At 39.9% G+C, this 21,333-nt stretch overlaps 1 protein-coding gene across 1 annotated transcript in view; it reads right to left on the bottom strand.

The window, feature by feature from the left end:
- Positions 1-21,054, bottom strand: part of ca16b (carbonic anhydrase XVI b) — a 109,756-nt gene extending 88,702 nt beyond the window's left edge. The window contains exon 1 of the mRNA XM_031757559.2: positions 20,262-21,054. Coding sequence (XP_031613419.1) covers positions 20,262-20,346 — 85 coding nt within the window. The 5' untranslated portion in view covers positions 20,347-21,054. The remainder of the gene's footprint in view (positions 1-20,261) is intronic.
- Positions 21,055-21,333: the final 279 nt, after the last annotated feature.

Raw genomic sequence — 21,333 nt, 5'->3', positions numbered from 1 at the left:
AGTACACTGTGTAGCCTACAGAAACAATTTTTCCCCCTTTTTCATCGCCCCGAGGGCAGTTAAATCATCTACACCACCATTAAGCCCTACTATTTGTTCCATAATATCACACTCAACAACAAGCCAAGAACCCCTGAGAGCTCTTGAAAAACAGGAGCCTAACAACAACCACAGGAGCATTTAACTTGCATTAGTCATTGGGGACAGAGATAAAATTTCAATCTCATCACCAGCATTAGTATCAGGTATGTGAAGGATAGTCGGGCTAGCACATCTATGTCACCAAGAGGATTATTTGAGGATGGATTAAGCTATCAAATGCATCCTGAGTTGCAATGTCTGTGTAATTTGGATAAACCGTGACAGAGCGCTGGTGTGTTTAATGAGGTAAATTCTATCATCTATGACTGAAATGCACAGCGAAACTATCTCAGTTTATTACTGTAAATTGCTTAATGCAGTCAATTAATAAACTGACAAATTCTCTGCACAGATAGTTTTTGTTCTTTGCCTGTTATCAAGGCAATTACAGAATGTATGGAGAACCAAAAGTGCCAAAATAAAATAATACATCATTTTTTTAAAAATCATTAATTTTCTCATATTAATTAAAATATCAGTGCATTAAAAACATGTTGAATTGTTTCACTATTTCATAAATTATTTCATGGTTCCTGTGCTGCAGTACAACATGAAATAATTTCAACTGTCACTAGTCAGCAGACCCAAAGGTCTGCATAGCAAGTAAAGACAGACCATACCCAGATAACGGTCTGATACAGTGGGTATCCCAGTGGTATAGACAAGTTTGAAATACTACTGTTTGTGTCATCAAATGCACTTGGGATTTCTTTAAGGACAGAATCTAGTGGCTTAATCTTCAAATATCTAAGCCTTTATCCAAAAGTGCTGCGTTTTCAAAGATATCAGGTCTCATTAGCCTAACAGCCAGCTCGCCTTACCAACTCTCAGCTGACCAGGTGGTCAGACCTCATGATACCCACCAAGAAAAGCCTGCTCCTGGCACACTGTTGTCACAACCCAAACGAACACTCCGCTCTCAGTGGAGGGTGAAAACGGGATGTAATTCACTTCATCGGGGAATTATACTTTCCGCGTCCGTGAGTCCGCTAGGGGCCATTCAGGTGCTGGTGTCATAAATTTCATCATTAGACAGTTAGCGCGAGGGTCTGTGTGGACATCCGTGTGCCAGCCTGTTTTATGTGATCGCGCAGACTAATCTGCGGATAATTGACTTTACAGTGCAGCAATTATACGTGATCCTCAGGCGGCACTGTTGCTGCAGATGTCAGACTATAACCGGAATGACTACTCGGCCTTCGGGTCTCCAGCCACAACACAATATAATGTAGGCTTTCAGATGACATCTAACAGGTGATGTATGGATTATTTCAGTGTTTTATTTATTCCATAATAATTAAATTTGGCCGAGTTAATCATAATGTCTCTCCAGAGTGCTCTCAGTGCATTATTTTGTGAAGTTCAGATGTGTTGTAGTTGTTTATAACAGTTTATTTTCAATTACAAAGTGACAGTAAACATATTTTAAATATGAGTAAAGAGTATTTTTCACCAGGAGTACAAACATCCGGACCAGGATGTTAACGCTGCATGTGGATATTCTGAAGATAAGCCTGCTCCATAAATAATTATATTATCTCTTTTTATTATTTATTCAACTGTATTCTAAACACCACCTGTCTGTTATAAGTTTTTCTACTAGCTTTAAAATAAATAAATCGATTTCTTTTTTTCTTCGATGAGCATTGACAGTTATGTAAACGTGTGATGTTTTTAATGAATCTGCTGTTGATTAATCAGAAACACTGAATTTAATATACCAGTGTACTCCAGTCCAGTGTTTATGACCTTTCAAAATAGTTTCATATTAACAGGCCATTTATAGTTGAGCATGTTGCCAAAAGATTTATAAAAATGTATATATATTTTAAAAGAACACAGGTAATTAGATCTCTTATGTGCCATTTTCACTGCAAAAGTTAGTCTATAGTAAAAAAAGGCAATAAACTATGCAGTGAAGCCAAGCTGATATTATAAAAGCATGCTGCTGTGTTACTGTGAGCCGTCCTCAAATCTGGACCCCCAACAGTACTTATCAAGTAGAAACTAGAAAGTATGCAAGTACAAACTCTGTACTTGATATTGAGAAACTTAAATTAACTAAAGGCATAGTGTCCACTTGATTCCCTGGCAAAGTCCCCTAACTTTGATAGGTGACCCATGAAATACAGTCATGATGCAATGCAGCACAGCAGGCATAACATATTTTTTAAATATTGGAAATTCTTAATTTATGTAATTATTATTAGCATTACTTTAATTTTTTTATTTATTAAAAATAAAATATCAATATTTTAATTGGTCAATGGTTCATTAACCAATTTTAATTAATTAACGGCACATTTAATTAATTATTTAATAATGAAATTATTTAATTTTGAGACTTTTAGCCATCTATAACAGAAAATCCTGCCAGATGTTATTTAAAAACAAAATCCACACAAACCCAAGTCATGCAGTTTCATTCAGTGCACCAAAAAAAAAAGGAGGATAATGTTTCATAATCTAAAAATGGATTTCCAGAAATAGACGACCAGGCCCGTTTTCCATGATGTGTTTTGGTTTCATCTAATGTAAAAATAAAGATCAATTGTACTTGTACATGGAGAGCCTTCGGGTAGTCTATCATTTGTTTCGAACCTCAGTGGCAGCGTTTGGCTTTAAAATATAAACCTATCAATATTCTATATTTTAGCCATTAAAGGCAAATCCCATAAAAACACCAAACCCTCTAAAGCACCGACTCTGTATCTTAGCATTTCAGCCTTTACCTGCTGAGAACAAACTGGTTTAATTAAACCAGTTTCATTAAAACGACTAAATAATTACACAAAACACCTCAAGTTTTTCAGCAAACCTCAGTCATTAACAGGAAGAAACAGCATATTTGTCGAGGGCTATTTTCAGTCACAGATTTTGTTCGCTAATATTTACTTCAGCAGGACAGTGTATGTGGGTCTGATGCAAAATAAACTGCCCATGTTCGCGGTAATAATGAGAATAAGTCACGAAACAACAACAGTGTGGCTTATTGATGTATTTTTAATTAGTTTTGACAAAACCATGCTGCAATATGCAACATCATGCTTTGAAAGCTGAGACTATATTTGTTAGTAGGATCAATTTAACACTGGCAGTGGCCTCTCCATGGGATTTCTTGAACATAAGAGAAACAAATTATCAACAGTCTTCAAGGGCTGCAGCGATTTATGCACTCCCTTACCAACAATTTAACCTTAAAGGGACGGTTCATAACAAAAATTTAATTTACTTAATTTTCCCTGTAGCCTACGGTGCCATTTATCCTGCTAAATCATTTTACATTGAACAGTTTGGGAGCAGGTTATCAGGTGATGGGAAGAAAACAGCACTAGCTCGGTAGATTGTTTGAGTAACCAGGTCATTATTTCTGGAAAGCGATTGCTGCTGAGTTTTTACTGCTCCGAGCATCACGAGGCATTTAGTTCCTTTATATTCAAGAGAAATAATCTCTGCAGCTGATCTCTCCGAAGCTGGGGAACTTGCATTGTCACAATCTAAATGGATAACTAGCATTACAGGCTAGGGGGGAAAGATATGCATTTTATTATGGGGAGAATTGTTCCTTTAAAAACTGAGAAAGGCTTGTTCCAATCCCTGTAGCATCCCCGATGTTACCCTAATATGTCTGTTTATTTCAACTTAATTATCAAAGGAAAAACAACTTGGCTCACTTGCACCATTTCATTAACATAGTGTGTGTCTGCCTCACCATTTCACCAGGAGCTTTTTTAAAAAAAAAAAAAAGAAAGAAAGAAAAAAAAAGAGATAAGAAAAAACACCTTTTGGCAACAATAACATCCCAGAAAAGTGCGCACTTCGAGCAAGGTATTTTGCATCACCGTCATAGCCCCTAATGAATGTCCCGATGTGTCTGAATGAAGTGGATACTGTCCAACGAGTGCGTCAGCACTGATCCATTTTCATATTCTCCTCCACATTTGTCCTGCTTTAGATTCACACGGCGACATACAGACATTTTGACAGTAGTTGTTGTGGGAGAGGGAAGCTTCACTTCACCCACCCCCATTTTCTCAGCCATCCCCCTAATTAGAGGGAGAGCGAATGCATATAATTAAATGTACTAATTAGACAAACTACAGTCTAAACAACTTTTACATTATTCTGCCTGAATTCAGACTCACGAGAAGTAAGCTGCATTTTTACAGGCATCACGAGTGTCTAAAGGCTAGACTCGCGCATGCAAAATCTCTATCTATATAAAAGGGAAATGTGTATTCTGAAGGAGACAGCTGCTGTCAAATGGAAGGACATCTGCTTCACTTTCTGTTTAACGGATATCTTTTCGCCAAACACACAAACATTTCAAATGGCCCTTTTTTTATTTGATATGCCAAGTACCTCAGTCTATCTGCAGCGCGTGGTGCATAGTTCCACATCAAGCCACAGTGGTAAAAAGAAGGTCGGCAATCTGACTGTGAAGCAGAGAAGCATAGAAAAATAAGTGGAGTTTGATCTTGTGAGATCATGTGTTTCTCATTCCTCGGGAAGTGGTCACACCAAGACCTCGGGAACACGAGAACTGCCAAGATCAGCCAAAGATACGGCGCACAGGGAGCCAGGCCTTAGGGCTAAAACATCAAACTCAGAAATAATAAAACAACAAATATAATCCCAATGCAGATATTTAGAGCTACACAGCTAAAAGCAAATGAGCAGCTTCAGCAACAAGGACACCGACATCCTTGGGCAAGAGAAATGTAGTTGTATTACAGTAAAATTAAGCCCATTAGTATGGTGCTAAAATTGTTCCGCGACTGAAATTTTCAAAATTTCCCTTGACACCTCTTTTTTTTTTTTTTAATGCATATTAGCGTATCTGTTAACATGTCCAGATCCATCTAGCTTCGTGTTCATCATGTTAATTGACAGGAAGTGCTGCCGCACACTCAGTACATGGCTGTTTTGTCAATGCCATACAGAGTGCTGAAAGCCTAAAACTCTCTCCAACTCGGTGTGGAGCTGAGTTGGAGAGACGGGCAGAAATGGCGAAGAGACAAAAACTCGCAGCTCACACGAGTATACAAATGCTATCAAAAACACACACAATCGTGAGCATTGTGTGCATTATGGACCACCTCCCAAACAGAAAACATTTTTTGTTTGTGTTTCATTAGGAAACCTGTACAACAAAGCAAGCTGAATAGGAGGAAGGGCAAAGGAGGCCTACTCAACTTTCTCATTATGCCACACTTGCTCTGCAGTCTTTTCTGTAAACTTCTCGGGCGAAAACTGGGTAAGGCCATCTCATTATAATCAAATCCAAACGTGTCACCGAGCCTCCCCACTCGCAGTTTATGCGCATGCATTCCCAGCAGTTTTTCGCCAATTAGAAAGATATACTGTGAACATCTGTGTCACTTGCGTTTTAATATTATATAAGTTAGAGGTGATGAGGCCTGAGCGGTGCAGTGTGTCATGTGTTAAACCTTTTACCACAAGAAATAAGTGAGAAACGCAGTACATCAAATGTCAGACTTTGATAACGCATGTGGGCGAAAAGGTCTAGATAAAAGTCTCCAGTGTATTTAGACTTCCTTGAAAATGGAAAAAAAAGGGGGGGAAAAAGAACAAAGTACACATCCTGACATTTATTCTCTACTCATTAGATGCCGGTAAAGAATAGAACTGTTCTATTGTCTGACCAAAGGCGGCTCTTGTGAATTAAAATTGGACGGCTTCCTGTGGGGGATTCAGTGTTTAACATTGCCACTTACGACCAGGCTGAATCTACAAGGCAAATCTATAGGGCAACGCTAGTACAGTGAATTAAGTGCATTAAGAAGCCAGAGTGTTCACTGATTGAGTGCATCAGGGCTTCTGATGAAAACCATTAACAAGATTAAAACAAATTCAGGCCTGCGACCTTTACTAGACCAGCTATAGCTTGTTCCTTTCACGGACTACAATAAAGCATCCTCAAATGTGCCTCCACACACAGTGGCAGGACTGGACATAACAGCTCTGACAGTGTCAAGAAAATTTACTGTGTAAAGTGAGTTTTCAATTTTCAATATGTGGCAATTGGATCACTTAAGTGCCAAGAGCTTATGAGGTCATTCCTCAGGACACAGTGTGCAGCCCTGCATGAATTGTCTAGTTATTGATTCTGAAATAAATTCAGCTGCCTCTGGTGGATGCATTACACTCCTCGCACATTACTGGTGTTCCTGAATGGTGATGCTTGATTACTGGTAATATAAATGGGTCCATCTAGGAGCATGACACCGATACCACCAGGCCAGATATTTGATCGCAGTGACTGTAGGACAACCTAGCATGAAAATGTATGTTGGCATAGCTTCACGAGGATGATTTAAAGACAAGCATCTACAAAACAATTGTCAAGTTGAAAAATATTGCCTGAAAAGAAGTACAAATTCATTAAATAGTTTGGAACCAAATCAAATACCTGTAGAAATGTGCCTAGCACCGATGAAAAATACCTAACCTTCGAGTTGCTAGCCAAATGACTCAATGTTAACCATAAATAATAGCAACTGCATAGGGCCTTGCATCACTTCCAAACAGACTTTGTATGCCTGCCTGGGGCCATACAAGCAGTCAGATCTCCTCCTTTCCCCTTTAAATGCTTTTTGATGTTGGGCTCTAATCAATACTTGAAGGCTGAATTTAGAAACGATAAATAAAACCATGAAGTGCAATGCACTTGATACATCTCCAACAGTCTCTCCAGTAGCCTCGCTAGTATGCAGTGTCGACCATTTGCAGTTCATTAGGTTTTTACCCCACCCTGCATGCAGTGTACAACAACCATCGTGCACTTCCTCAAATTTTCACAGTGTATCAGTCTGCTGCTGTGCTACAATGTATTCTTTATATAGTAAAATAATCCTAATGAAAAACTTTGGTTTGCTGCAGCAGAAAGTGTGCATTAGCCCATTTACTGAGGAGTCCATGCAGTCATTGAACAGCATTTCCAATTACAAGTTTTCTTATTTAAAATTCCTGCATGATAAGGTCTGACTTGCCCCGCAGATTTCGTGATACATGCTTTGGTCACATTCATGAAAAAGCATTCATCTAATGTCACTTTTTAATGTGCCAATTTCCAAGAAATAACAGACTTTAGAAAATTCAATAATTTCCTCACATTGAGACATTCTCAGTTCTGTTCCCATTGTTACCATTTAACTGAAAGACTGCAGTGCTTGTTTCCAGTAATTACAAACTGATTGATTTTGGCTTTGAAATTAATTTTTAAATTTTCTAAGATAATTTCAGAAAAATCAAAATCAAAAGATACCTACCTGTAGTTTTATTGGGAATGGTAATAAAGCTAATGATTTCTAAAGTGGCCACTTTCTGGCTCAGCATCCAAAGCAGTTTAAATTTAAGATTTAAGATGACGGATAAAAATAGAGCATAACTGGTCCAAACAATATATAAATGCTGATTAACTTGGGAGGTATTACACAGGAATCCGAGTGGCATGCTGCAATAGGATGGCCGCTAATTAGCCAAAAGGGATTACAAGACTGTTAAAGCACCAGTCATCTATGCCAACATATCAATCATGACAAATGAGGACATCTGCTCATAACACAGCTCCTCGACATTCACACTTTTTTTTTGGCCTTGTTTTCATATATGCCAGCTTGGTGATTTTGGTGCCTAATCATTGGCACTTTCCTGTTCATTCAATGTTAGGCTATCAAAAGACAGCCATAGACTTTTTACAGCAGACTCACTAAAACCAACGTGGCACGGATGTAATCTACATGTAGAAAAAGCTATTTAAGGCTGATAAACAAGAGATTGAGAGCACAAAAGAGCAGGCAAAAACAAACAGCATTCAATTGAGAGGTACTTGGCTGTGACTCAAGGTAATGATTCTAATCAAACAGCATCAGAGCCAGCTTGCACAGGCATTTAGTTGCAGTTCTTATGACCGAATGATATGGTCCAGAAAGTGGCTGCGTGTGCCAAATTCCAAGTTAACATAATCTAAAGATGTCAAGATATATTTCAATCATCAGTATCCCTGCAGCACGAATGACAACCATCCCAGTATATTTATAAAGCTGGAAACTGGGCAATGTTTGCCATCATCTCTCTAAATATTGTCAGAATAATTTCCATCTATTGACAAATTTATGAAGCAACTAATTGCTGCTCCACCACCACTACACTGCTACCCTTCAAATATGGTGGTGGAGTTGAGCAAAATGGTGAGCCTTGCAAGTAGTAAGCTGAATACCCCCTAAGTGCCATCATCTTTATTGGAAAAAGTACTTTAGTCAGTCTATTCAGAGAATATTCACATGCTTAAATACATGATTAACCTTTTATCTCAAAGCGGCAACTTCCACTTTAACAAGAAGACACTCGGTAATGTTACTGGTACCATAAGGCCTATTCAAAGCATTTAATTCTAAACATTACAGCAACACAGATGATTGTCTTGAGATCTGAGAGGCTGAAGCAGCAGAGTGGTTGCTAGCTCCCACCTGCTTGACGCTGGCTGTTAAGCGTGGGGACAGATGATCTCTGCAATCCCTGAGTGATTAGTGGTTACCTTGGGATGGATCTGCTCTGCTTCAGTAAACACATGTGTTGTTAGGTTTAGATTAGCTGTGACAATAACACGGAGCAGCTATCACACTTTCAGTTTATGCCGGTGTTTGACAGATAAGCGGACACACAAGAATTTGTGCGACAGCGCAGCTCAAACTATCCAGGGATCAAACAGAAGGACTTTTTTCCTCCTTTTTTGGTTTGTTTTGTAAATGTTCGATAAATTCAGCTGTTTACTGTGTTGTCATAAAATTTCACTGTCTGGTGAATATGAGAGTTGTCTTTGTTGAGGAAGCATAAAACAATATCTTTCTGAAATATGGAAATGTCAAACGTAAAGGCCATGGTATTCAAATCCCTAGTTAATTAGGGTCCTACTACCAGGAGTGTTTGTGTTGAAGTACAGAAACATTTGCATTCCCCAAAGGGAAGCGTGTCAACAGGATCGATAGCGTAGTCTCGAAACTCCTGGTCTGACTTAAAAAGCATCCAACTCAGCAGATCTTCTCCCCAGGAATGCCCTGAAATTAACCAACACCAAATTTTCCCCACTAGCAGCCTATGGTATTTATTTACAACACCCACTTTGTGAATGAGTGAAACATCCAAAAGGAGGCTATGAATAATGATATATTATGTACCTAAAAGTGGCTTAGGACCACCACAGTAGAAGATGGTTAAAAACCCAATTACCCTGGACCTTTTACCTGTTGGTTTCTGGCTGAAAAGAACATCGATCTCACTCTCAACCCAAAGGAAAGAGCCTTGGGACTCATCTCTTAAGGTGTTAACTTAAGGAGTTTAATCATCATTACAACAATGGCGATTGTCTGCCCAAAAAGATTTGGGTCAGATGAAAGCACAAGGGGAGCCGAGCCAGCTCAAACTCTTTAAATAAATCGGTTTTCTGGAGTCAATATTGTAAAAACGGGGCAAAATAAACAATACCAAAAATGTATGTAATAAATCAAGAATGCCCACAATTATATGTAACAGTTTGTGTTGCCTCTAATGGCATCGTTTTCATCATGTCATTAACTTATGACTTTGATTTTTGTAGTGGTGGTCCTCCATAAAAGCAATCATGAAAATGAAGGCATAAATACAGTCAGCCTAACATGGCACCATGTCAAGCTTATGTTAATGTTCGTTTGCTCTTCCATTCAAATAAAACACTTCCATCTCGTTGAAGGTCAAAGGCTGAATGATGCGTACAATTTCATACACAAGTCCTGCCGTGACCTAAATTTGAACTAAGAAAAAAAAAAATGGCGCGCAGGCTTTCTATAGTTGCTCAAGATAACAAGAATATAATTTATGTAAAGGTTAAAATGTAATTCATCACACACACACCTTGACTCTCATTCAACAAGCTTATTTTGCATTCTGCCAAGCACTCTGAGCTTGATAAAACATGCACCGCCTAATCCTATATCTTCAGTGATTGTCGCCATAATTCATGACAGGGAAAATGAGCCTCGTGGAGGAGATAGCCTACTTTTGAATTTGTTTTTTCCTCGCCTCGGAAAAAGACAATCTTGAATGTAACCCACATTTAAAAAAAAAAAAAAAAAAAAAGCAGAGAAACCCACCAAGTGTGCACAAAGGAAATACGTATGGTCTGTTGACACACAACACTAAGCAGCACAAAAAAAGCCCCATTGTTTCCATTCTCCACAGGGCAACACTGACAGACAGTTCAGCTGTAAGTAAAGCCGACATGGTATCACGTTGAGGCAAGATTTTTTTTTTTTTTTAAAGGGGAAAGAGGACATGGCAACGGAAGGACACAGGACATTTATTGATATAGCCAAGTCCTCCAGTGCAGCAGTAGATGTCCTTCGGTGAGAGTGCGTTATTGCCTAGACATTAATCACTATTGTCATGAAGCACAGGAAATAAGTACACGAGTTTCCCCGGCAGCATTTTCCCCCCTTTCTTTTAAACCCGCCTGGTCCGTTCCAGTATGTGTGCATATGTGTATGCGCGTGCATCGTCGGGTGTTGCTAGGACAAATGAAATGATTTGGAGTGAAGTGGCCGTGAGTCATTCTAAATGATTAAAATGCTACTGTGACCAGCTCCGAGTATCTTGGCTGAAAGAGTGAGGGAAGTCAACCATACACGCACCAAGTAATGAAGTGATGACTGATTGCCTTGATTAACATAAGTTACACAAATAAACAGTTTAATCACCATTAATATCAAATTACAGTAATTATCTTATAAGATAAACACTCTTCCCAGAACGTTGAGCTCATATTGAAATTCTCCACTTCAATATTAATTCCTGCAATTTCAGGCAGGGCAATCTCACCCTCAATGTCAATGGAAGCCAGTGAGCTCAAATTCACAAGGCTGTCTTCCCTTTTTGCTGTGGTTTTTTTTTTTTTTTAACACCACATCAGTCTTTGCCAGACAGAGAATGTTGGGGGGGGATGCCTATATTTATAGGAAACAATTAAATTCATACTTAATGATGCTTCTCTTTTCTTATTAATTTTCCTCCGATTTTTGTGGGAGGAGAAGGAACGCTGGAGTCACACTTCCAATTAAAGCAGTGGAAGTAATAAATAGAAGTAAAACAGTCACAAATTGTCTCCAGCCACATCAATTTTAAATGAGCTGCAAATGTGTCTTCAATACGCCTGTAAGACAAAAGGAAATCCCAAAGCAACTGACAACAATATTGGAAATGCAGTTGCTAAGAACAGAGTGCTCGATGATGCTCCATTTCTGAAACTTACATTAAGCACTACAGAGACATAAAAGAGCCGTGGCACAACTGGAAATCGATGAAGCTGCATCGAGTGGACGAGAGTTGGCCTTGGCACTCAGATCTACAGTCAGACACTTTATTAGGTACACCTTTCTAGAAAAGGGTTGCGCGCCCTTTTGCCTTCAGAACTGCCTCAATTCTTCATGGCACAGATTCAACAATGTGCTTGGAAACATTCCTCAGAGATTCACGTGATAGCATCACGGAGCTGCTGCACATTTGTCGGCTGCACATTCACGATGCAAATCTCCTGCTTCACCACATCCCAAAGGTGCTCTATTGGATTCGGATCTGGTGACTGTGGAGGCCATTAGAATACAGTGAACTCATTGTCATGTTCAAGAAACTAGTCTGAGACAATACCGGCTTTGTTACATGGCGTGCTAGAAGCAGCCATCACAAGATGGGCATAAAAGGATGGGCATTGTCACCAATACAACTTAGGTAGGGCTGTGCTATTTAAATGATGCTTAGCTGGTATTAAAGTGGCCAAAGTGTGCCAGAAAAATATCCCTCACAGCACCAGAAGCTTGAACCGTTGATACAAATCCACAACGGTTCAGGCTTTTATGCTGTTTAGATTAAATTCTGACTTTACACATTTAAATGTTGCAGCACTAACTGAGACCTGTCCGACCCATTCTTCTATTCTTCACTGTTGTAACACATGCTTCCTGCCCTTAGCTGACCGGGACAGCACCCAGTGTGGTCTTCTGCTGGTGTAGCCCATCTACGCCAGGATTCGATGTGTTGTGCATTCAGAGATGCTCTGTATATAAGCTCAAAGCAGTGTGGCCATTCTCCTCTGAGTTTTAGCTAACTAACATCAAACAATGATATACCAAGTCGTGACTAAAGTATTTCTTTTTCAAAAAACAGCAAATGTATATGGCACTTATTAAACAGAGCAATGAAGACAGTGAAGTAAATACAGTTATTTAAAGGGTTAGCGAATTTGGTCCAGTTGACATAATGATCTGCTACCTGGTGGCTAGACAAAGAGGTATAGTTATGCTATCATATTTATATTAGCCTTAGAAAAATACAGGATGAGGATTAATATAGTCTCAAGACGACCCCATTCACAACACAAGGTTAGTCATTAATACGATGCTGCATGGTTTGGATTACTTGCTATATAAAAGTTCTGATCCTAAGCTTAACATCGTCTTAGTTTGGTAAGAGTGATTCTTTCCTAAAGATTAAAAAGAAAACGTGTGCATATGGGACACAGAGCCCACAGGCTGTGGTGTACACCCTGTGTTTTTAAAAAATTTAGCTTAAAGACATGCTGCAAATGAAGAGTGCTAATAAAAAGCTGTAGAGGCTGAGAATGACAACAGAGTAGTTTTGGAGGGCTCGTGTCTACTCAAAACACAAGAGACAAAGCACTGCAGCACACTTAAAAAAAAAAAAAATCCAACATTAAAAAGCCTCCTCCAACTCAGAAGCAGCTTGGACCCAGAAACGAGGTCAATAAGTCATCACTTAATGAGCAGATTCCACAGATTGACAGCTGGTAGTTAATCAACAATAACGTCCCTAAAAAAGGCAGGGAAGAGAAACACCCCAGCTACCAGGAATGCAGATAATGCGGGCTTTGAAACCCACATTATCTTTTTATTAAATAAACCAGTTTACTTAATAAACCATAAGTAAGGAAACACATTCAATATGTTTGATTGAACAATGTGTAGGGGGGGGAAAGAGCTCTAAATGTAAACACGAGTATTGCTATTCAGCTTTGCTTCTTCTCAAAGCTTCTTCTCAAAGCTCCTCTGAATAGCTTTGTCAAGATTAGCGTGTCCAGTGTTGAACGTTTTTTTCCTGCTAACGACCCAGGATGGTCGTGCATGAGGTAAGTCCTTTCGGTCACAGGATTTCAAAAGTATTTTCATTTTTTTAATAAAACATCAATATTTGACGTCCCTGTATTGACACAATATAACCACATAAATTAAGATACTCTCCTGTATGTAACCTCGAGTTACATGTGTGCATCAGGACAGGGTCACCCTAGCTTAAAATGCACAAGGACCAGGTGGTGATTAAACACTTCAGCATGACTGCTCAGCATATAGTTAAGGTAATGAGACAGTACTTTACAAAAAAAAAGGTTGAAGTATTTTTCATCCCAGTCCTTGTTGTTTTTTTTGGTGCAAGGACAAAACCTCTTTGGTGGGTGCTAGTATGTTTTTTTTGTTTTTGTTGTTTTCCTATGCAGGAAAAACCCTGGATAATCTTAGGCCTTTTTGGTGCTTCTCTGGCACTGACAGCTACAGCGCTTGTCACTGTGGTTATTCTTCACTGGCTCAGTTGGCCTCTCCCTACCGGCCCTCTCCCTGCCTACACTTTCATAACCAGTGTGAGCACACTGACACAATGACACACGAAACAGTCCATTTAGCTGTTACTGTGTTCAAAAGATGAAGCGGTCAATAGCCATTTAAGTTTAAAAAAAAAAAAAAGAAAAAAAAGATGTACAATAAGAAGTAGTAGAAGGATGTAGAAATCGAAAGGGAGGCCTGACTTATAAAATCTGGGGGTTTATAAAACTGACTGGATGCAGGGGCTGGCAGCAAGACACCCCTGAGCCACTGAAGAAGAAAATAATCACCAGTGGTAGCAAAGTAGTCGTCAAAGCAGTGTGTAAGTGGAATGCCACGTTGTGTCTATACATACTGCCTGTCCATTGCAGGCAACTCTAAATTTTTAGCCATGAGCTGACACACTCTCGTGAGGTGAAACAGGGAGCCAGAAGAACAGCAAAACACAAGTACATCCTCCGACACTGAGCTGAAACACACCATGGACTTCACACTGCCATTTCACTCTTGTCTTCACTTTCTTCTCTTATAAATCTGAGGAGTTTCAGTTTCAAAGGGAGGGATTCAAATGCACTACTATGCAGGCTCACAGGACCAGCTGCCGAAACATGGAACCAAAAACCTCAGGCTACAACAGCACCTTTACATATCGCTCAAAAATCAAAGAGCTCCACCCATCCTTCCTTCTCAATGGTTACTAACGTACATGCTTTGTTTTGTAAGCATCTAAATGTAACGATTTATATAATAGAACATGACCAATTTTGCCCACCAGTGCTCGTGGCACTGAAACCTAGCCCAGAGATTAAACTGCTTCGCAAATATCAAGTCCTGAGTCACTGTCAGTCTTTACATCAGTGAAAAATTAGACCAATTAGGACAGCACATAAGGCTGACTAACCACGCTGCACCAAATGAAATCACACGCAGGGGCAACTCAGAGAAAGTTGGCAGCACCAGTGCTAGGACGGGGAAAGTTCATCTTGCGCCCTGATTGGATTTTCATCATTTCTTGGAATTATTTTCACATATGAGAATATGATGGAGTGCCTTTCAATTTCATTTCACAATGACTATTCCAGGCGCACAGAAAACTTATGTCTGGTATTTTCAGTACATGAGCAAACGCTTCAAAAATAGAAAACAGAACAGAATCGAAACAGAACAGAAAACAGGCACGAAATGTGTGTGTGTGTGTGTGTGTGTGTGTGTGTGTGGGGGGGGGGGGTCAATTAGCTTACTCAAAAAATAAGGCAACATTGACAGCTTTTACTTTTTTCAAACTGTCCACCAGTAAAGACACCGCAACATTAGCACTACAACTGAAAAGTATATATAATATATTCATGCATAAGAAAAATCCATCTTAAAACGGACACGATTCCTCAAATGTTTGTGAAAGTCAGTCTTATTTGTCCTCACGTCCCTTTAAAGTAACAGCTTCTTTTTTTGAAAAAAAAATGTAAATGTCCTTTAAATGTCCTGCATTTAACATAATTGTCCTATTATTCCAACTGTGCTGCCGCATAAACAAAACTGACTCTCTTAATAGCAAGTACAAATTCTACATGAAACTGTGGAATAATAAAAAGGTAGCTCATTTCACAGGTAAATGAGGCGCATTTTTCACAGATGATCAGTTAGAGGTTACACGCTGGGGTGCTTTCAGCACACCACAATGGTTGCCGGTTGCTAAGTTGGCTCCCTCGCAGTTCAAACAATCACGGTTCAAATACTTTTACCAACAATACCGCGTTGTTGTTTTAAGGTCCCCCCCAAATCTAATTAGAATGACAGATAAGCTAGTCATTAAATTTAAAAGCAATAAGCAAAGGATGAGCATCACTAGCAAAGGGATAAACAGCAAGTTATCTGCACGCTGCACACAAGTGAAAAGTGATTACAGTTGCAATGTTTCCCCATCGGAGCATTTAGTGGGTGGCACAGGCAGCTGGTGGAGAGACAACAGATAACACTGCGCTGAGCCCATCAAAGATTGAGAATGAGCATATGTTACTGATGCTATTTAAAAACCACGAGAGTCCGTTTTGAGACGCGGTGTCAGTACTGTACATATTGAACCAGCTATCCAGAAAAAAAATTAAAAATACCGAGGACCTTGATGATAATGATGCTGTTGCCAGCTTCAGTGATGTCCAGACAGCTGGCATCCTGCTGGCCCAGCGGTATATCAGGACCTCATTAATTAGATTAATAATTTGTTTGCTCGGTACTATTCTATTTGCAGCAGGCAACAATGATGTTATTTGAAAAGGGTATTTTTTACAATTCAGTACCTTTGAAAACATCCATTAAGCCACACATGGTTATTTTTTAAATCTTTTAAAAGGTCCTTTCTCCTCTCCCCCCTGTGTAACCAATTATTCCACAGCTGCATCGCAAGGCTGCATTACACACATATTTAAGTGAGTTTCTATAATTACCAGTGAGCAATTCCTATGATGGATCCAGAGGTGCAAGTCCAACCACACACCATACAGTTTTTGTTTTTGTTTTTTTTTTTAAAACACAATACTAAATAATCTTCTTATAAGTCTTTGTATGCACCGTTTTACTGCAGAGAATTAAATTTTGGGTGGCGGTGGAATCATGGTCCTTGCATTAGTGAGAAAAGACATGCATAACTGCCCCTGTATCCAAAGAAAAAAAAAATCTGCATAGGTTATCATGAAAATAAATCGGCCCTGACAGCCACTTGTTTAAATCTTGTATCCCTTCTTTTTTTTTAAAAAAAGCAAATAGCTTCTCTTAACCTTTTAAAATTCATACTTTCACGTTAACGTTAGCAGTAACGTCTTTGTAAACCAGCCTAAGAATAGCAGAAGAACACAGATGAGAGAAAATGCAGGACTTATCCTCCCCCAACTTCAGGTGGTTTCTCAGTAAGCCAGTGCGGTCTTAATGCCGTCTTTTGAAACAACAGTGTTGTCACGACACAGGAACTGATATTCAAAGCCATTTGTAAAACCATGGGGCTGACGATGGCAAAGGACTTTTGAATTGTAATGAATGATATATACATAAAGATGTAGAGGCCGGTGAGTAAGGGAGAGGAGGTGGGACCGTGTGGACACTATGGTGTATGTGTCGACTCCCTGTTGGAGGGAGAAGAGAGGAAGAAAGTGCAGCTGGTACCGGTGTATGGCTATTGCCAAAACACAAGAAACCGTTTTAACTATTTAGAAATGATGTATCCTGATGGCATTCCATATTCAAGACACTGAAAATGTGTCCTTTTTGGGCCTTTTTAGGCTACTAGTTAATAAAACAGCTAACTGAGCACATGAGGACATGGAAGTGTGGAACTGAAGGATCTTGGGGCAAGGAGGGGGGTGCCAGAGAGAAACCATTCTCAAGTGTTACATCACTGCTACTTTTCTATAGAGGGTGATTGGTGCCACAAGAGCGGATCCATTAAACAGTATTGGACACTAATATACTTGTACACTGAAGCCATTTTCATGCATGCACAGCAGCTTTGACCTTTGACATCACCAAGGGAGCCGAATGCAAATGCCCAAATCATTAAACGGTTTTTACCCTGCCAGTTTAAAGAATTTCCATAAATCGTTGGTTGTCATGTGTCCTGCCTCAAGTATCCTCTATCCTTGACAAAAATCAAACTGTGCATTTCCACTACTGGGAATAAATCTGATGTAGAGAATGTCCTTTTGAGTGTTAGATAGATTTAAAAGTTCACACCTGTCCCTGATTTTTCCACATTTTCTGGAGGACATGTGTGTAAAATAGCTTAAGTATTACAGCACAGATGATGGTGGAATCTATAAAAATGTGTCTGTTTATGGGTTTTTAAATATCTGAATAGCTGTTTATGAACCATATCTGTAAAGACAGAATAGGGATGTCACCAGAACCGATACTTAAAACATCTTTCAATAATTCTGAAAAGGCAATGCTGCTCATTGGTTTTGTTTTGGGGGTTTTTTAAGTAACATAGTTACCAAGGCTGCAATTCTTCTGGAACTGATGGGGCCAGCATAAGACACCCCCAGCCCAACAAGCACACCAAAAACCACCTGTGAAAGATGGCAACTAGTGTGCTCTACCTCTAGCTAGTTTGTTGATAAGAAAGGCAGTATGCATGTTTGTGTAGCGATCCTGAAATGTTTGAGGCTGCTGGCATTGCCGCTGTGAAATCTGCCACGTTTCATAAGACTGAACTGTTTGCAATGGCTAACATTAAAGAAATGCTAAGCTAATGTAACTAATGTTGTAACTAATTAGTATTCGCTACTAGGCTACCCAGCAACGATCCTAAAATTTCAGTCTGTATCCTGTCAAATAAAATATAATGTTAATATTTTTAAATAAACAGTCTTCGACCACCATGTTACTGATTTGAAATGATTTTAAAATAAAGGAGTTAATGTTTAATGTGAGAGATATTCATTTTGTTTGTCTCTTTTGGGGGGTTTTTTTGGCCATGGAAGCAAATTAGGCAATGAGAATCATAACTCTACTAGCACAAACTACTACATTTCGGATATCATGACACTGAGTACTGTTTTTACTATTTAAACACCTTTAAGTATGGGAATAAAAGGGTAACAATGCTCACAATATCATACAATAGAAAAATCTGCCTTGTTTTGTGCAGGCCAACTATCCTCATGATGATATCTGAGTAACTGAAGAAAAGAAAAAAAACATTGGAAAGGCAAAAAAGGGGAATGGTGTTCATTTATGTGGTTAGTCATTCAATACTATTGTGTTAACCTTATTAACATGTCAATTAGCCGATTTGTTTGCCCCGCTAGCTGCCATTATCTGACAATTTTCGTTCACTTTACATTTATCCACTTGATAACAACTGAACTCATGAAGCAGAGACGCTCATGAGTCAAATTGCCAGGAAACTGAAATGTTGGTGTTAGCTTACAGATGCATTCTTTGTCCAATACCTACTTCTAGTCCAATCAGTTCATTTATGAGCAGCTGTCTTGGCATATGTTGGCTTACAGGTGCCAAACAATTGCAATGCACCACTCCCAGAGATACAGCTGTTATTAAGAAACATATTTTCATGTTGCAGTTTGACCGCTGAAAATCAGATTTTAGTTAACCCCCTACCCATCACAATTTAATGGAGCATAATAATAAATTAAAACATAAGACATATGTTTAAAACTTACATCAGCTGTTTTAACTGTAAAATCACTCTTGGCCTCATATACAATACAGATATCATCCTTACCCTATCAATAAATCTGAGGTGTCATGAAGCGAAAAGGGAAAAAAACCCTTTAATATCTTGAAGTGTCATTCCACTGATTGTTTTGATCCATCTTAAAGGGGATATAAATCAAAACCTAATCACAATCCCTTTGACATTTGACCTCAAACCCAGCATTAGCCTTCACTCCGGCCTCCTCTGTGATTCCTGAATCTAAATGAAGTCCAACCTCCCCCCAACCACAAAGGCCACTTCGAGTGGAAAAACAACATTTAAAAAAAAAGGGACACGGGCTTCACCACAAGACCCAGTGTTGCACTACACTCAGCAACCCATGACATTTTGTCATTTTCCCACATTTAATAAAACATACTGAACGGATGGTTGAAACAGCTGTGGCAACGGCTACAACACCTTAAACGCTTAAAAACGTCAATATTTAGTCATCCCCGTCTCTTTTCCTTTTATTTCTTTGCACAGGACAAGCAGCCTATAGTCCAGACCTGCATTCGTACTCCAGTGGCATTAATCGCCTCTCATACATGCACATCCATCCACGAACCAACAGCGCTAACTATCGTCCTCATCCTCGCCTCTACCTACGCACATGACAGCGAGGAAAAGCACATAATATACCGCCACATAAACTAAAAGCACAACTATTGTGCGTCTGTAAAATAACTTATTAACCCCGCGATAAAACTGCAGGGCACGCGGATAAATCCATCTTCGTAACCCAACGGAAGAAGGGAAAAAAAAACCACCAACGTGGAAACACCGGGCATAAAGTATAGCCACAAGAGTGCCTCCAGGAATGTTATTGTGCATTTCCATACATTCATATACCCCGAATCGCTCTGTGCGACTAGCCAGCTAACGAGGGAAAAGGGTCAAACGGCAGCTCGGAGACTAGAACCGGGTCTGCTTGAGTGTTCAGTGTGGCGTTAACGCAGGGATACTTTGCGCCATAGTCTCGCTGCTTAATCAATAACATGCACACAAATCACGCAGGCTAAACGTCTCGGCGGCTGGACGTTGAACTCGGCTCGGCCCTGAAACCGTCAAGCTAAACGTTACCCTTCATCTCCACAAGCAAAACCTTTATCCGTTTACCCTTGAAAATATAAGGGGAGGGGGTAAAAAAGAAAAGGGGGGAGCTAAACTAACACTGTAGCGCGAGGCACCGGAGGAGTTGGGCTGAATAAAAATGATAGCTAACGCGTGTGTTTGCGAGTACTTACCAGGCTGACAGTCTTTGTGTTTGGGCAAGGTTAAAAACATTAAGGATAAAATCCACCAGTAACTCGGTTCCCGTATTCTCCGCATGTTAGTCTACTCATCGAGAGCAGCAAGAAGGCAACGGGTGACAAAGTTTGTCTTTTTCTTCTTCTTTAAAAAAAAAAAGAACACCCAGAGAAAGCGAGAGAGAGAGAGAGAAATCACTCACACGCACACTACCTAAGCTAAAACGAAGTTGGCACAGCGGCCACGAAGGCAGAGCATCAAAGTAATGGTTGGCGGTCAGGACACAGTCACTGCTTTTTCTTCCTCCCCCCTTTTTTTCTTTTTTAAAAAGACAAAAATTTTCGCCTCCGGTCTGAGCACAGGCTGCTCTTAGCTTCGAGGAATAAAACGTTACGCACGCTATGGCTGTGCAAAAACAGTTCAAAATCTGTTGTTGGACTCCTCCGTGTGTGCAGCTGCGGGCTTCCAGATAGCGACATTCCCGAAGTGTAGCGAGGTCAATCGGCGATCAATCGCGGTATTTAACTACAGGAGGAAGAAGCAGGGGGGGAGAGAAAAAAAGTGATCGAATAATATTGATTACGTGCGGTCATTATTAAGTGATTATCCGCGGCGTCAGCGAGACGAAGCCCGAAGCAGAAAAGTGGTGCTGGAAATGTCCCATTCTTCCATCCAGGAAGTAGACTAGCGGTCAGGCGTGCACGGATATGTGGCTACTGGTCTGGTCCCATCCTACCGGACAGGCTGCGTGTGTGCAAAAGAGAGAGAGAGAGGGAGTCTGCACGGGGCGGGAGCAGCGAAGGGAGAGGAGAAGAAGAGGAGGAGGAGGGGGGAGGCGGTTCTTGGATTTGCTGAATGCAAAATGACTTCTAACGGACCCAGAAGCTGGTTTCTGTCTAGGGTGGCTGTGATAAGAAAGACTCCAGAAACCGAGAGCTCGTGTCCACCATCCACGCGACACTCCACTGCCTCTTATTAAAAAAACCAAACGTGTTTCATCAAAACATGTTGCATCAAACAGAAATGTTGTTAGATATCTAGCTGAAGCGGAGGCAGAAAACATAATAG

The sequence above is a fragment of the Oreochromis aureus genome, linkage group 5, assembly GCF_013358895.1.
Source record: "Oreochromis aureus strain Israel breed Guangdong linkage group 5, ZZ_aureus, whole genome shotgun sequence".
Classification (NCBI taxonomy): domain Eukaryota; kingdom Metazoa; phylum Chordata; class Actinopteri; order Cichliformes; family Cichlidae; genus Oreochromis; species Oreochromis aureus.
The sequence above is the reverse complement of the archived record's forward strand: the minus strand, read 5'-3'. Positions and strand labels throughout refer to the sequence as shown.